This window comes from Nilaparvata lugens, chromosome 5 (genome assembly GCF_014356525.2).
Source record: "Nilaparvata lugens isolate BPH chromosome 5, ASM1435652v1, whole genome shotgun sequence".
Taxonomy (NCBI): domain Eukaryota; kingdom Metazoa; phylum Arthropoda; class Insecta; order Hemiptera; family Delphacidae; genus Nilaparvata; species Nilaparvata lugens.
The window spans coordinates 56,096,177-56,114,641 of record NC_052508.1 but is presented as its reverse complement, the minus strand read 5'-3'; the positions used below and the strand labels follow the sequence as shown (position 1 = coordinate 56,114,641).

Sequence of the window (18,465 nt, the reverse complement as noted above, 5' to 3'; positions counted from 1 at the left end):
ACTTTGATAGTATGAAAATTCTCAATGTGATTGTAAATTTGAATGAAAGGGTACTAACCTTCCTTGGGCATGATGGTAGCACGGTGGAACTGCACATTCTCTAGGATGACAGGGGTCTCCTCGTAGGAAAGGCCTTGCAGTTTGGCGAATGTTCTCCATACAAGAGTCTACAAATGACGAAAAAATACAAAAATTATTATAGAATTCCAACACTTATGAACGGAAGGTTCCAATCAAGCCAAGGAGAATTAATAATAGCGTGAAATATCTCATTAAGTAGTCAAAATTACTTGATGGGACAGATAGTCGGACATTTCAGAACTTTACAATCGAATGTAAGTATGTACCTTAAGAAGAAGTAGTATTAAAATTATACTAGACAATGTAGTATTTGAAAAATCATCAAATTCAAACAAGATAAGAAGCTGAGTAAAGACAGGTGTGCCTTCTCGGAAACGAGAATAATATTATTGACATCTTCGAATATTTTACTTGGGAGAGTCTACAAATATTTTGTAGTACAAGCCTTGATATCGATAGATATATTATATCAGTATCGAAATATATAGACTATCGATTACCGATTTTACTGTCGATTATCGTTATCTTTTCACCTCAATTACTATAAAGGCTGATTTACATGGTGCCAGTGGCTGGCATGACAGTTTGGATATTGATTGGAAGGTCACTGGCAAGCGGCGACTGGCATGCCAGCTTTAAGCGGTACCCTGTTTGCACGTTGCCAGCTACTGGAACAAGTCAGATGTGTTGGTGTGGTTCCACAGCGAGAGTGGTTTATGTAAAAGTAGTGCAGATCTTGGTTTTTCAAACAAACGACAGAAACGCCACACAGAGTTGCCGTTCAAAAGTGTGTGAGTGGAATATCTATGGTTGTGTGTGAAGAACTTTTGAAAATATGTATCAACGAGTAACAGCGGAAAGAACGAGAAACGTGGATTCGAGAGTGGATGGACAACAAGACTTTGGGGACATCAGAGACAATATTATAAGAGAGCTTCATGCTAATGACCCGCAAGAGTATAAAGCTGTGATGAGGCTGACATGAAGCTGGCGCGCCAGTGGAAAAAGATATTTGTTCTGCTGGAACTGCCAGCTGCTGGCTCGTCCTTGGCTTGCTGGCTTCTCCAGTTACTAGGGTGGCCCGTTTACACAGTGCCAGTTGTTGGCATCCAGTGATTGGTCACCTTAGCTGGCAAGCCAACTGGTACCGTGTAAATCTACCTTAGCTGGCAAGCCAACTGGTACCGTGTAAATCAGCCTTAAGTCTATTTCTAGATCCGATATATTTCAATTGACATTCAAGTGTCAAAACTCACCAAATATCCAGTAGCTGGGAAAAGGACACGTCCATCAATAGCGTGACCAGCCAGGTAAGCATCAGCTTCCTTGCTCAGGTCGATTTCGATCACACATTCTCCAGAGCGAGAGCCTCCCTGCAAAAAAAATATCGAATAAATACATGTTCTCCAGTAAATCAATACTACATAAATTCTTATAATTGAGTACTTGAGTAACTATATAGAACCATTATTAAAATATTATTCTACAGATGGAAATTACTGAGATATAGTAATTTCATCAAATATCCACCAGCCAGCTACTAATCTCTATCCAGAGATTGTCAGTTTGGTGTAAGGGTAAGCATTCCTGACCGGCAATTACGAGGTACTGGGTTCGATTCCCGGGCAGACAGATAATTTTTGAATAGTAGCGCTCATCGAATTTCCATCTAGCTGTTTATCCTGTTGTCAATATTTGCAGTAGCAGAAGTCTCCGGGGTGAATTACAGCATTTAATTTGGATTTTCGTTTAATAATAATAATTAAAATATTATTTGTTGAGAAATACTTGAGGGAAATTAGATAGAACACTCCTCACAAAAGCATCAGTTCTGAAGATACGGTACTTTTTTATAAAGAGCTTCTAACGAAAGAGCTCTTCTAAATAAGTGTATCATTTTCTTAAAAATTCGAATTTACAATCCATTATTTCGACCATAAAACTGTGCATGTATTGATTGAGATTGGAAGGGATTTGAACGTACCTTTCCAGAGAAATCAGCAACACTCCATTCGGTGGAATGGTCCCATTTGATCATGGACTGGATCATTGGAGTTCCGCGGGACACTGGGAACTTGACTGGATTGTACAGCTTGCCTACATTGGGCTGGGTACCGGCATTGAAAGCTCTGAAAAGGCATTTACAAGCTCATAAGCGCTCACTAGGTCTACTTATAACTTGGAAATTATTCGTTTTCAACTATCAATTTAAATGTATTTCCTCTTCAAGGATACAATAATAAATAGATATTTCAAGTGATACAGATGATAAATATGTGAAGAATTATCTTTGGTAAATAAAATGATCAGAAACAAGTAACGTTTGACCACTTGGTATTCCAAAGAATCGCAGAAACGACAAGAGGAATCTACACGATGAGAATCTACACAAAGGGATTCAATATGTAAATTTCTTTTAAATTCATGAATTGAGTTAATTTGTAAGGTTGTGAATCAATCAATGTTTTATTCATGTAGATGTAATTCCTGAAACTAGCTTCCAATTTTCAAACTTTGAATTCAATTAAACATTTTTTAACCATAAGATTTGTTCTACAGATTAAGTATTAATTATCTATCATACAGAGTATAAGTAGGACCTATTAATCAACATCACTATATCATCTGGCCTCTATTCCTATTTCCACTTGAAATCTTACATTTCAATACTGCAAGAAACAAATTTGTTCACAGTCACTAAATTTGGGAGAAATATAGTAGAAGGTATCTTCAGTTTTTCTCACCCGATCTGTTTTTTGTGAAATTAAAATAGATAAATTTTAATTTTTAAGGCTGTGCAAAGGCTAAAAATAAACTTTCTACTGGTGATATTTTTCAAAGTTTTTCGATTTGTATATCATCAAGCTATCAAAATAAAAAAGTTTCCCAAGGAAAAGATTTTTTTCGATCATTACTTTTTGAGATATGAGCGCCTACAGTTTAAATTTTTGGGACAGAACAATTCAAATTCGGTAAGAGATAAAATAATCCATGAGATTTAGAGGATAAATTCTTCATGGTATTGTTGATTTAATAAACCCAAAATTCTCTAAGAATATCAAGTTTTGAGAAAGTTATTCAATTTTTTAAAAATGACCAAAAATAACTTTCAGTTAAGCCTTAATAGTTTAGTAAGTAATTGCCTTCCACTTGGAAACTACTCTATCTGCGCTACCTAAAAAGCATATAGGCTAAAGATATTTTTCATTATCTTCTTTCATATTTTCAATGTTATTCAAATTTGGGAATAAAATATGAATAAAACTATGTTTTTTTGTAGGAATAAAATGAATAAATTTCAATTTGAAAATCGTATAGCAACTCACTTTCCAATGCTGCTAAGCAGGAAGCTGAGGTTGTCGGCGTGGCCGCGCTTGGAGAGGCCGATGTTGACACAGTTGGGGCCCAGAGAGCGCTTGAGGATGGCCTGCAGCAGGCAGTGAGGTGCCACTTCGAACACAACGGCGTTTTCGGGGATGTGCTGGATGGCCTCGTGGAAGAGCACGGGCGACAGAAGGTTGTTGACATGGTAGGCGGGAGAGGAGCTCTGTGCCAGGGCGGTGCCCCAGGCCTCCTCGGGGATCGATGAACTGATCCACCTTGGTGTACGGGGTTTCGGGTTTGGCAGCAGCTACGAACAACATTAATACATCTTGTGAATTACTCCGTATCAACACAATATGATACAGTATCATCTCAACTTGACACACAAAAACATAATTTGAAACAAAACTTCCAAAATGAATGAGAATTGTTCGAAACAATACGAATTACAATAAAATATTCAAATTATTCAATATGGAGTGATCCATGGTGTAATGGATATAGTGCTTGCTTAGCAGCATAGAGGTAACTCTATTTCAAGCTCTATAGTCCATTTTAATATTTTCATAGCAAATCATTCGAAATTGTTTACCTTGAGTTAGGGAGGCTATTTTTGGGTTTTCACATGCTTGACTCCACAGTCAACATATTTTTGTAAGTTAATAAATGAATATAAGGCTGTAAACTTTTCTACGTATCAAATAATCAAATAAATAAGTACATAATGACTATTACTTGGTATCTGCTTTCAAGCTGCATTGATTTGGGTTCTCCAACGAACAATATATCATTTTTTCTATTCAGTTGAATGGTTCACTGACCTTCTTGAGACTGGGTTTTTACCTGTTTTTATCCACATATTTCTGTATGTAGATAAATAAATGAATATAAGGCTGTGAGCTTATCTATGCATCAAATAAATGAATCAATAATGACTGTTACTTGGTATCTGCTTGAGTTTCATTGATGTGGGGTTCTCCAACGAGCAATAATTGTAATTCTATTCAGATAAATGGATCACTGACCTTCTCAAGACTTTATTTTTACTTGTTTTCCTCCACATATTTCAGAATAAAAAATGGATGAATAATTGAATATAAGACTGTGACTTTTTGTATGTATCAAATAGATGAACATCACTATTACTAGGTATTTGCTTCTAAAAGTTTTAAATTCGTTGGTGTAGTTTCTTCAACGAAAAATTGCAGAGTTCTATTCAGAAAAATGGATCACTGACCTTCTCAAGACTGAGCTTCTACCAGTTTTCCAACACATATTTTTTCTGTTTGTGAATAAATATATGAATATAAGAATAGGTCGTTTATCTTCCAAATTTCAAGCCTTTTTTTTGTTAACTCAAGCCGATTACTGTCGACTACGGTCTATTATTACTGTTTTGGCCGGATGACAGTGTAAGAACGACACAGTATGAGAGACTGACTACCTGCGTCACATAGTTGCATGAAAAATAACTACTATGACTCGGCTTGAGTTATCAATGAAAAGGAACATAAACGCACTATACCATGAGATATCTTCTTATGCTATCTTTTCCCTATGATATAAGGTTTCGAGCTTTTCTTTGTATCAAATAAATATAATCGTCTATATAATTATCTATTACTTGTTATTTTCTTTTCAACGTTTAAGCAGCATTAATCTGGGTTCTTCAAGGAACAAGATTGCAATTCTATTCAGGTGAATGGATCACTGACCTTCTCAAGACTGGCCCTGAGCTTGGGTGCGGCGTCGGCGATGTACTTGGAGTGGAAGGCGACTCCGTTGGAGGCGACCTCCTTGGCGAAGATGCCCTCTGACTGCAGCTGCTTCACGAACTCGCTCAGCTGCTTGGGTGGACCGGAGATGGTCACACTGTCGTTGCTGTTGTGACAGGCGGCGATCACCTCGGCTGGCACGCGGGCCTTGGTCTCTTCCCAGGTCAGACCTGTACAAAAAACAAATATTTTTGGTTAAAATTCTAAATTTTCAAATCATTATTCCTGGACCGAAAATAAAGTAACGAAGCAGTGAGTGAATTCATAACCTTAAACTTTAGACAGCATTAACATTTTATCAAAATTTTTGGATAGAAATAGTACAGGATCTGCCTAGTTTTTCCTCTAATGTCATAATTATATTATGATTATAGTGTTTTATACAATAAAAAATTCAAATAAATATTCAGAGACAAATATATATGATATGTTGATAGATACTACGAATATGTTACGCTAGATTTACAACTGGTACGCTAGATTTGGACTGTCGTATAAATTAAAATTGGAACCATTTTCAGTTTAAGCCTTTGGTACTTTTCTGGTAGTTGTGTTATTTGAATGATTGAATAGATATTTTGAATTGAATATTCTTTATTCATTTATAATAAGTACATTATCAAAATGAATACGCTTCAATCTTGCGCTTCTTTTGACCATTATTTAATTATAACGAAGACAATGCCTTTTATGATATCAATTTATTAATGCATTGATGAAAAATAGTTAAAAATTAATTTATCGCCAATAATAATTGAAAATTCAAAATTCTGGATGAACCAACAGGCATTCACCCAAATTTGTAATATTGTAAAATTCTATCTAATATAAAGAATAATTTTACATAAAACATTCAGAAGGAAGTTGTTTTTTAACGTTGATTTCTGAAGGATAAAGTTAATTTTATTTATGTACAATACAACTGATACTGATGTAATAACATTGGTAGATATAATAATAAGGTAGTCCTTGAGCTATTTCTCTTCCAAATTCATAGACACAGTCCGAGATAAGGTTAGAATTTCACGTGTAGGTACAATTCCAATACAATTTTAGTACAAAATAAACATAATTTTATTTTAGTTGAACTGAATGATAAAAAATGAACTAACCGACAGCAGCCATGGCTCCAGCTGGGAGTTTGGACTCAAGGATGCTGCGACCTCTCCAGAAGGCGGCCAACACGGTCTGTTCGGCGGTGAAAGTGCCATCAGCGTAGGCGCAACCCAACTCACCCACAGAGTGACCGACAATGCCGTCAGGGTGGATGCCAACGTAGTTCAAAACATCGACCAGAGCCACCTACAACAGACGTAAATCATTATGATCTTGCTCGATAATACAAAAATAAGGAATACATGTCTATCTATCTAAATTTAATCAATCTGAAAACAAAACTATAGTCCTGTAATTGTCGATAACATTTTTCCAATTAACCAATAGATGAATTGTAGATTGAAGTATTGCAATACTGAAGCAGTCTTCATGTTGTGGGATAAAATGATAGCCTAAGCAAATAGAAAATAGAGATGGGAGTTACAGAGATATTGCCTATTACTGAGTTTACCCTGTTGTCAATATTTGCAGTAGCAGAAGTCTTCGGGGTGAATTACAGAGTTTAATTTGGATTTTCGTTTGATAATAATAATAATTAATAATAATAAATAGAGAATATTTTTTAAAATGTATGAATTCAGGGCTACTTTCTTTTTTTATAACCTGACGATGGTGTGATCACCGAAGCTAGTAGTTACGTTACAATTTATATTCTTGTTTTTAATATTTTATTAATTTAATTTTTAATATTTTATTAATTTAGTTTTTAATATTTTATTAATTTAAGGGTAAGTTACTATAATTTTATTTTATAAATAGAGAATATTTGAAAGCAACAAGTATTGTTTGAGGAGGAATATATCATGTATTTTTCAAACACCCAATATGAGAACTGATATGTACAAGCATGTAGTACAAAAAATGCAGATTACTTTGTGAATATTACAGACAATTAATTACTTTATTAACATCAGGCCAAATATAAGTAATGATAATGTACTGTTTCAACTGGCTTTGAAGTAAATGATTGTTTTTATTGATCGATGTGGATATTGAAGTTTCAAATATGTTTCATGGGTCTAAAAATATTTTTTTATTCAAAACTTTAATATTTGGAGAAATTATAAGACTACTCTCCATTTGGACTCTATTCAACACACGTCTGTGAGAATAATTCATGGTTGTATAAATACAAGTTCCCTACATGTTTTTCAAGATCCCATATTATATGCATATCACCATACTGTCATACTGTCAGACACTGATAGTCTCTCATATTGTGCCGTTCATACACTCTCACCCCAACAAAACATTAAAAATCGACAGTAATCGGCTTGAGATAACAGTGAAAGTTGCGACATAAACGCCCTATACCATGGCATATCTACTTATTGTTTCTCTATGGTACTAGTTACTACATTCTTGTTTTTCTTCAATCTACCCACTGTTTTTCAATGAAATTCATTCATATTAGATCATAATTGAAAGAGTACCTGGATAGCAGCAATGGACACGAACGAGTTGAGGACGTTGGTGAAGGTGGAGTCATCTCCCTTGAGGATGATGTTGAGGAGGTCGAGTCCCTCAGGGCGCAGTGCGTCTGCGCACTTCTTGATGGCCTTCTCGAATGGCTCGAGCACCATCAGGTCGCGGCCCATACCGGCCCACTGGCTGCCCATGCCCGAGAACACGAACCACACTGGCTTCTTGTCTCCGTTGAACACCTGAACACACACAAAAAATGGAGAAATGAATATCAGATTATTCAATTTATAAAAGTATTACCTTGTTTTGTAAATTGAGAAATAGGCTGTAAAGATAGGCTATATTAATTATAGATTATTCTATCACTGTAGAATAATTCTATAGATCATTCAATTAATAATATTATTACCTTGTTTTGTAAATTGAGAAATAGGTTGTATAGACTATATTATATTATAGCTTATTCAATAGATTATTCTATTGTATCACTGTAGAATAATCCTATAGATTATTCAATTTATAATATTATTACCTTGTTTTGTAGATTGAGAAATAGGCTGTATATATAGGCTATATAGAAATAGAAATGTAAATTTATTTTTTATGAATGATGTAGAACCACACTGTGAACCAGTGTGAACTCTTGTCTCCGTTGAACACATTTACAAACAAAACAACAAATGATGTTCACATTTATTTCAATCGGGCTACTTGAATTATTGTTTTATTACATAGAGTTACTAGTACCATTTTTATTTTCTTTGAGACTAAGAAAATAATTGTAGCTAAAATTAATAGTACCTAGTACTCAGCATAACTTCAATTATTACTAGAACCCTTTTTATTTTATCTGAGACACGACTAGTTCAATGTATCCTATTCATCCCATTATCTGGTGTCAGAAAATAAGTTTAACTTTTTGGACTATAGTGTATAAATCAAAATTCGGGGAAGGAACAGTTTTAAGCTGTGCCTGTTGGTCCTTCCCCGATCATTTTAATGAATTGTGTTCTGTGTAGCATTAAATAAAGAAAAATAAGAAAAATTTATTATACTTTATCCTCTATTCATACAAAAAATATGTTCAAAAACTGACGTGTACCAGATAATATTTGAGAATCCAAGGTAAGGAAATTACTTTCATCACTATAAGCATTGATAATACGAGATGTGAGCTGAATCTCTCACGTCAAGGAATACTAGAAACATAAGATTGAAATAATTTTAGAAACTATTTGGAATGCACACTTAATCTGGGGAGTGGAGTGGAATGCACATGCATATGTACATGACTTGAAACTAATTCGTGAAACAGAAGAACAAGGAAGCATGGATTGATTTGAAATAAGAAGTACAATGATAGTTTGTTTACTATTTGGATGATATATCGAAACTTATTTATCTAGTTGTTTTAGAAACTATTCGTTTACCTCGATTTCACGTTGTGGCTTGTCGCCGAGAAGAGCGTATCCACGGTAACCGTGTCCTGGAATGTTGGAGCTGTGGATGTTGTTGAACAGAGCGAACAATTCGTCGTCCTTTGGCAGAGTTTCCAGCTGAGAATAGAACGAACAATCAGCTTTCATCCCATTTTCAAGATTTCAAAAGATAGAGTTTCTATTACTTCTTTTGTACAATGTAGAGAAGAGAACTATATAGATGAAAAAATTGCACTTACAGAATTAAGAGGTGTAATCTGAGGATCAAAGGATCAAATTGTTAAATAAACACAAGGATTGAATTGAATGAAAAAGACTGAGAAATTGTCAAAAAACCACTGATTTATTGATAATTAGAAAGATCGGTTTCGGTTATTACACCATTGTCTAACTCTGATAAACAATCAGAGAGTTTATCAGAGATTGACAATGGTGTAATAACCGAAACCGGTCTTTCTAATTATCAATAAATCAGTTGTTTTTTGACAATTTCTCAGTCTTTTACATTCAATATGAATAATTACCACAATATCAACTTCTCAACTACACAAAAAGGATTGAATTGTTTGATGATCACAAAACATGTTTCTCTCTTATTGAGGATTAATTTAAATTTACAATATCAAGTGTAATACAATTCGGAAAATATTCAGTTTTGCTTGCTATGTGAAATATAATAGATTGACTTCAATACTATAGTAATTATTCCACTTGCGAAACAAATTCATTGATAGAAACTGTGTCACATATTGTATTTAAATCTGATAATTGAGAGTACTTCTCTACATGTATAATTCATGGTTACCTCTAAAGCTGGGGGTTTCTTTGTGCATAAATGCCGTCGTCGACCACGACAGGGTGAGGATCTCAGATTAGGTAGATTTCAATTTGTCTAAATGACTTGAAAGATTATGTTCAATTTTGTTTTATAGGAGGAAGTTGGGTTTATACTTTTAAATGGCAATATGTTGATATTATTCGAAATGTTTTATTAGACAATGAATAACAGAAATAACAGACAATTATTTGATGAGCTGTTTTAGCACATTTGAAATTTGGACAATATGAATGTCATCAGACAACAATGCCAGTCGTCGTCGAAGTCGGAAGTTTACGCACAAACGAACACCCACCTTTATAATAGTGTATTTTGTCTTATGCCCGTTTCACCAAGTTCAGACAAGACATTTTGAACATGGTCAAGATGGCTGCGCTTTACAAGTGTGCACTGGAATTAACGTTAGTAACTATCGCCATAGACATCATATTATTTCCCAGTCCACTAGTAAACCGTACTTGATTTGTTCGTGTTCAAATATCTTGAAAGAGGTGGTGAAACTAGGCATCACAGTTATTTTTGGTTTGTATGAAATTTAATTATCTCTACAAATGAAATAAAGATTTGAGTGATGCTTACCTTGTCGAAGATGGCGTTGACAGCCTCCTCAGAACGACCGGAGATGGGGACGAGACGGGGAAGTGGGTCGGGGGTGGCGGGCACCTTTGGCTTGGGGTTGGAGCGCAGGATGACGTGGGCGTTGGCACCTCCGAAACCGAACGAGTTCACTCCGACGATACCACCGTTCCACTGCCAGTTCTTGTGGACAACCTGTAACACGATGCATGTTTATTTATTCATTTGTTTTATAATCAATTTATTCATTTAAATACAAGCACAAATAGTATACAATGTTTGGGAGAGGACAACAGGTTAAGCCCAAAACTGTCCCTTTCCCGATTTTTGATAAATAGAAGTTCCAAAAAAGTTGTTTTCAATTGAACATTGTCCGTTGTCCACGTACATATTTCCTCTTATTCAATAGTGAAATAATTGAATATTATCCGTTACTGGCGTATTTTTCTCCTGTTTAGTATAGGAAATAATATTGTGGTGGACATTTATATTGAGTAGGATGTAAGTACTTGCAACTGTAACAACCAATTATTTATTGAAAGTAAGTTGTGAGATAATCAGAAGCTAGTTTCGGTTGATCAAATCGTTATCAACTACTGGTAAATTCTTTTTCCAAGGGGTTGATAACGGCCTACCAATTAGAGCCATATTCTCGTTATTTTAATCAAAATAATATGATGATTGTGACGATTTCAAGTATTCTATTCTAGACTTGAATTCGAAATTTCTAAGGTTCAAGTTGTTCAACTTACTATAATAAAAAATTAGGAAGAATGAAAATAATATGGGCATTAGCTGTGAATTAGGCCCGCCGCAAAGTAGACCCACGCAAATCCACGCCACTCCAACCCACGCCTTGAGGGTTTGCAAACCATTGCTATAATAGCAATGATAGCTATATTAGCTATAATAGCAATAGTTTACAAAACATCTCACGGCGTGTGTTGGAGTGGCGTGGGTCTACTTTGCGGCGGGCCTAAGACACTACTTATCGGATGAATAATAGCATTATTACTCTAGAAAATTATTGTTCTCAACCACTTTCTTTTCAAATGTTCCTTCAAGAGATGCTAAACTCTTACAAGAGGTATTTGCAAGATGCATATATAATTTATGCTTTTCTTCATGTATCATTGTCATTATATGACAATAATATGACATTATATAGACTTGTAATCTAAGTCTTGATTTGATTTATTTGACAAGTAAAATCTCAGAGATGTAACATCTCATATTAGATGGATTATGACCTTGGAATATAAACAGTATATCTTTAAAGGTTATCAAGGAGATGGGTGAATGGGAAAGCGTACCTGCAGACGTCCGTCGTTGAGAGCGGGGATGTCGGTGTTGGGGCTCTTGAAGTGGAGGTTGCCTGGGATCTGTCCGTTCTCCATGGCGATAAGGATCTTGGCGATGGAGCAGAGTCCAGAGGCTGGCTCCGAGTGGCCCATGTTCGACTTCACAGATCCAATCAGCAGCGGCGATGACCTGTCCTTGCTACAGAAGAAGTCTGCGATCGAGTTCACTTCTTGTGGGTCACCAACCTATCGATAACAAAAGAGATAATTATCAGTTAATCGATTTTACAAACATATATATAATTATTTATTTCTTTCTGTATTATTTTTCATCATTTTTTCCCATTCGTATATGTAAAATTTGTATTGTAGAGGAGACATATTTAGGGAAACCCGTTGTCTCCATTATGAATAAATAAATAAATAAGTGTGCAATCGAGTTGACTTCTTGTGGGTCACCAACCTATTCATAACAAATGATCGTAATTTAATCAATTTCATAAACATATACTATCATATTATTTTTTGAAAAAAGGTTAGCAAAATGTTGAAAGCTATTCTTTTTCCATGATTGTATCTACATCAAATTTTATAAGACAAGCAAGAGATAGGATAACATAAATATGAGTGGAGAAGAGATAAGCTTTGAATATTTTTCAAGCTCATTACTGTACAACATTCCTCTACAAATGAAAATAGACTAAATGAAATAGAATTGTGCCTTAATATTGAGGCGTAACTCAGGGATCAAGAAAACATTCATAGAGAATCAATGTGAGGAGCTTTCAATAAGGATATTGAGTGTCATGTACAAGTATTTTCCAGGCTATTGCAGATGAAAACATTATAAAAGTTTATTAGGGTTCCACTAAATAAATCTACTTTTATATTATTTTTCCAATTATAATTTTAAGTCAATAAGACTTATAATGAGATTATGAAATATATCATGAGATTTTTAAGATTTTTTCATCATTAGTCATGATTTTCATCAGTTTTCAAGTAAACTGATTATTACTCGTAATATCTCGATTGAGATTGTGGGATTGCAGTTTTCTCATCCAAATAGACTATTTATTGGGGTTCCACCGAATGAAACTTTTGTTTTGAGTCAATAAAACTCGTGTCAGAGTCTGAGAAGTTTAGTGAAGCTTCTCATTATTAATATAATGTTTACTATAATTTTTCAGTTTTCTGATTTCTACTCATATTTTTGTGTTACCGACAATTCAAATATGACTCGTGTCAAGGTTTAATTGTAAACACATTCTCCAGATTTCATCAGTAACATAATGTTTTTCAATGTTTTCTAATCACTACTAATATTTTCGTGTGTCCAACAACAAATCCGATTATTTATGCTAATTATTGAAGCTTTTTTCAGTTATCACATGATAGTTTGACACCTTGTGAGACCGGACTCCCCACAAGTAATGATGAAATACATTTCGTGAATTCGATGAGATACCTTGGTTCCGGTACCGTGGGCCTCAACATAGGCGACATCAGCTGGACTGACGCCGGCCTCGGCATAGGTCTCGCGGATCAGCTTGTTCTGCATGCGGCCGGCCGGGAAGGTGATTCCCTGCTCCTTGTTGCCGTCAGTGTTGGTCTTGGCGTTCAGAATGGTGGCGTACACACGCTTGGCGTCCTGGGCCTTCTGCAGGTAGATCACTACGGCGGCTTCACTTCTTACGTACCCGTTACCTGTTCACAACACCACAAAATTAATTTGTATTATTCTCTCATAACATGATGTAAAGATGAGAGATTTTATCAGAAATTGCTGTTAAACAACTGCTGTTAAACAACTGCTGAATTATTATTAGTGTATAATAATTATTTCAAACATCCAATGAAAGCTATATAAATAGAAATAAGGACTTCTGCTACTGCAAATGACCGAAGAACTATAATGTGGACCGACTATCCACAATTTTTGGACAGTTTCATTCTTCAAATATCCTTCTATTTAGTTCTTCGGTCAATATTAGCAGTGGCAGAAGTCCTTAGTTCTATTTATATAGCTTTCATTGGATATTTGAAATTGTATAATACCAAGTTATACCAAAGTGTAAAGTGAAATGTTCTAAATAGTGTGTTTGTCTTTTCGGTCTCAAAATTTTATAGTTTGTTTCTCAAAGTTTGAATTTTCCAACTATTTGTAATTCATTTAATTCAATTTAGAAGTATTTTATCAATTTGAAAATGATTTTTGAATATTTGAATTGTAAATTGAGTGTGTAATTGAAGAATTTTGAAGTGATACATAACCTAGCTACATTTGGACTGTTGTATAAATTAGAATTGGAACCGTTTTGGGCTTATAAGCCTGTACTTTTCTGTAAGTTGTGTAATTATGAATGATTGAATAACTAGCTAAATAAATAAAGTGAAAACATAGCATAACAGGATATCCCATGGTATGAGGCGTTTAAATGTTTTAAATTTAAATGTTAACTCAAGCCGATAGTCCTAGTAGTTCTTTTTCGTGAAGCTATGTGATGCTGGTAGTCTTACTGTGCTGTTCTTACACTCTCAAATCCGGACAAAACAGTAATAATAGACAGTAGTCGGCTTGAGTTAACAAATATCGACTTGAAATTTGGAAAATAAACGACCTATACCTATATGGGATATCTTATTATGCTATCTTTTTTCTATGGTATTATATATTCATATCTCAAATCCCTGAAATGTCAAGCATGGCCTGGCTATGTAGTGATTTTTGCCGAAATGAAACTAAACTAAACCTAAACAATACATTTACAATAATTTGCATTGTACGAAACTAATTGTACCTCCGTAATATAACTGATGGTTTATTTTCTGATGGTTTTGTGGCTACGGGAGGATAATTTTAGCTTGTACAACCACTATGTTTGATATTAGAAAAAAATCAAAATTAACACATTGAGCTTTGAGCTTCTAACAAGAGCTTTGGAACAGTTGCAAAGATGAATTCAGCAAGGTGAGAAATCGATCAATGGTAGGCCTTTTGACTGTACTTTAATAAATTCGTAATATTTTTATACAACATTCTAGTGATTCAGTATTGAATTTCACAGAAATATGCTCTCTTTTATTCATGTCAATCATAATTCAAAACCTATTTCATTCATGTAATAGTGTCAGAAATTTTATTGGAAGGGGCTTGAAAAATTGATTTATAAGTTTCTTGACTGAATTTTATTGGAAGAAACTTGAAAATTTGATTTATACATTTCTTGATTGATTTTTATGAGATTTTTACGGATTCATCTTATGAGTACCAGAAGTTGGTTTGCACTTGCCTGAGCTGTCGAAAGCCTTGCACATGCCCTGTGGCGACAACATGCTGAGTCGGTGGAACTGCAGGGAGCAGGTGGGCTTGAGGAGGAGGTTGACTCCTCCCACAATGGCGGCGTCGCACTGGCCTGACTTCATGGCGGCGTAGGCCTGCTGCAGAGCGAACATACTACTCGAGCAGGCTGTGTCAATGGCGTAACTGGGGCCTGAAACAGGCAGACATCACGGTTGAATCATATTAATTTCTTCTCGTTTATTTCAATAAGTTGACAGTTACATTACCTACTAACTTGGTATTTGTTTTCTTTATATTTTTATAAAGAGCTGAATTTCTTGCTGAATAGCACACATTTCAGTTGTTATTGAGTTGCCTAGTGAGATGAGTACATGGACATAAATAAACAGTGCGATTAGTAGGATCATGGATAAAGGATAAGCATAAGCTATATTTGGATAAGGATAAGCTATATAAAGGATAAGGATAAGCTATATTTCTTGTCTCTGGTAGGATTGAGTCATTTCTGCATACTAGCCTACACTCTATAATGGTTGATTAAACTTACTCTGACTGAGCCATTGGAGTACGCGACAAATGGCCGTGATCATTCTTTAGAGGATATTGTACTGATAGTTATTCACACAAAAGTTTAGGCTATTTTTTTCAATTTGTAGATTAATATTTTTTTATTATTAGGCAATAATAATGTAACCAATTTATCCCTAAACTTATTTGGTACGATAGTCTTTCAGCTTGCTCGAATTTTATTTTAAAATTGTGTCCAAAAAACCGAGAAATATTAAGAAAGGAGGAGGCTTTGAACAGCTAAATTGCACACACTTCGAGAAAGAACTGGGTGCTTTATATCTCATTCAAAATATTGACCCGGAGTATAATTCTAGTATGATAGAGGTACTTGATCTACTCACCACTGAAGTCAAAAGTGTAAGAGATTCTGTTGGGGAACATAGCCCTACAACAACCTGTAAGACCATATCCGTTGACTTTCTCGGGGTCCATGGTCCAGAATTCGTCGGACTCACTGGCCGACACACCAATAAATACACCAGTGCGAGATCCACGAACATCAGCTGGGTTGATACCTGAAAAACGCAATCAATTTTGAAAATTCCAAGTTCTCAAATAATCAAGGATGATTGAGTTTTACCACACAGACTTCGTCCAACTTTATAACATGAAAAACAAATAGCCTAACTTGAGATCACTGCATATGTTTTTTATCATGTGGCTCTGTAGCTGAAATTACAATCCAAATGAAACATTCTCAAACTGTCCACAAGGCCAATTAAAGCCCAATGAAACTCCTTTTATTTCAATATAAAAATGCTCACTAGCTATACTTACAACTCTTAATTATTATTCCATAAAAATTAGCAATTTCAATCAATTTTCTTGATATTTCAATAGTGTGACAAATTATAAAATTAGATTACTTTATTAATTTGTAGGCCTAGTACCTAAGAAAGTTGGGCTAGGCCTACATGCTATAACAGTGCAGTAGAATAGCTAATTTTTGATAATCAAACAGCACTGTATAATAAGCTGACAATATTAAGTAGTAGGCTACCTATGCCTAAGTCAAAATTGAAATTATTTTTTTATAAATATAAGATCTAGCTCCTTACCGGTCAATTACTAACAGAACTAACCTTCGTAAAAACCTGTGAATAGACACTATACACATTTCTATATTATAATGAATGGAATATTTGAGATAGCTGAGATCAATACTAATGCATTTTTTATAAGGAATTTATAAATTACTGGATCGAAATGTTTTTTAAACATGTTGATGCACCTCTAAATCCTAACCTAAAAAAAGCTGACTGTCTTGAGGTGACAGATTAATTAGCTTTTCAAGAGAGATAATGCATTTACTTCGAGCACAAAATATTCAACAATCATTTCTATTATGAATTTTAAGAAGAAAATATAAAAACTCAGTACAAAATGCAAAATCAATTAATATTATTTTTATTGTACTACACAACTACACTGGACTGGGACTTTGTGTTTGTTGACCGTTGGAGCACGTTGGAGCAGCTGTTGTCTGTTGAGCTGTTTGTGTTTTTGTTTTTTAAAGGTCGATCGATAGTGCACTATCGATAGTGGTTCGGAATCGATTGCACAGAGTTGGCGGATAATTTTAAATTGGCGTAAAATAGATTTCGGCTTATTAGCAAGAATAATAAATTATAATTTCAAAAGTTGATCATCCCAATTCAAAACATAATTCAAAAATTTCAGAACTGACTTAATGATAATGATGTTAATGTACTAGTTTATAGTCTGTAGCCTACTACCACAACCATGGTCTTTTGAAACGTAACTACTCGCATGAATGTTTCAAACATCGATAATTATTATTAATCTACTAATAATATTTCATAACTATTAATCCAGAATGTTGCTCCAAGGATGACTCTAAGAGGAGAGGATATTGCAGTCAATAGCCTGTGAAATATTGAATTTAGATTTGTTTTTACTCACCAGCATCGACAATAGCCTCATGTGTCAACTCGAGCAGCATACGGAGTTGAGGGTCCATGACATGCGCTTGCTTGGCATGCACACCGAAAAAGGTGGCATCGAAATGCTGCAGGTCCTTGAGTTTACCAGTTCTTGTGGGGAGACCGTGCAAGCCTGCAAACATAAATCGAATCAAATAATTACAAAACGTTATCAATAGTAATTCCAGAGAAAATAATTTACATTACAATATTGTTGTATAGTCTCACTGAATCACAATGAATTATATAATATTTATTTTGTCTCAGTTTATTTATCTTTTGTAAATCGTTATTTTCGTAACTGGGCACCCGCCGAAAAACCTTCGAGTTTGGCAGGACCCTCAATTGTTTGTATGCGAATAAAAATTTTCTTTTGATTTGATCCCTCCAGAAAATAATAAATCACACAGATAATGAGTTGCATAATGAGTCACCATGAACCAGTAATTTACAATCACATAAGATATTAAAATCCTTTAATAATTTATTAATACCAGGAAAAAATCAGTGAGGCCTAGGATATCAATGATGTGATATGGAAGAGAAACAGGTGAAACTTTAAACTGGAAAGAAGACAGACCGGTAAGGTACCGATATCATGAACAACCGGGACTCAATCTTATAGGAGAAATATATAATCCGAGATTATTCCCATGCCAAAAAAGTCATAAGTTTATCTAATCATAATAGGAGTTTATTACATACTGGAATAGATTATACATTATGATAAGAAATGCATATTCATTTCTATCATATTCCCATTATTTGATGAT

At 34.6% G+C, this 18,465-nt stretch overlaps 1 protein-coding gene across 1 annotated transcript in view; it reads right to left on the bottom strand.

Annotated features, from left to right (window-relative positions):
- Window positions 1–18,032, bottom strand: part of LOC111045930 (fatty acid synthase) — a 53,171-nt gene extending 35,139 nt beyond the window's left edge. The window contains exons 1-14 of the mRNA XM_039429550.1: window positions 17,673–18,032; window positions 16,091–16,264; window positions 15,169–15,369; window positions 13,344–13,582; window positions 11,888–12,121; window positions 10,578–10,769; window positions 9,152–9,277; window positions 7,730–7,960; window positions 6,293–6,482; window positions 5,121–5,350; window positions 3,408–3,712; window positions 2,066–2,210; window positions 1,338–1,454; window positions 59–167 (exon numbers count right to left, since the gene is read on the bottom strand). Of these exons, the coding sequence (XP_039285484.1) occupies window positions 59–167; window positions 1,338–1,454; window positions 2,066–2,210; window positions 3,408–3,712; window positions 5,121–5,350; window positions 6,293–6,482; window positions 7,730–7,960; window positions 9,152–9,277; window positions 10,578–10,769; window positions 11,888–12,121; window positions 13,344–13,582; window positions 15,169–15,369; window positions 16,091–16,264; window positions 17,673–17,835 (2,656 nt within the window). The 5' untranslated portion in view covers window positions 17,836–18,032. The remainder of the gene's footprint in view (window positions 1–58; window positions 168–1,337; window positions 1,455–2,065; window positions 2,211–3,407; window positions 3,713–5,120; window positions 5,351–6,292; window positions 6,483–7,729; window positions 7,961–9,151; window positions 9,278–10,577; window positions 10,770–11,887; window positions 12,122–13,343; window positions 13,583–15,168; window positions 15,370–16,090; window positions 16,265–17,672) is intronic.
- Between the last annotated feature and the right edge of the window lie 433 nt (window positions 18,033–18,465).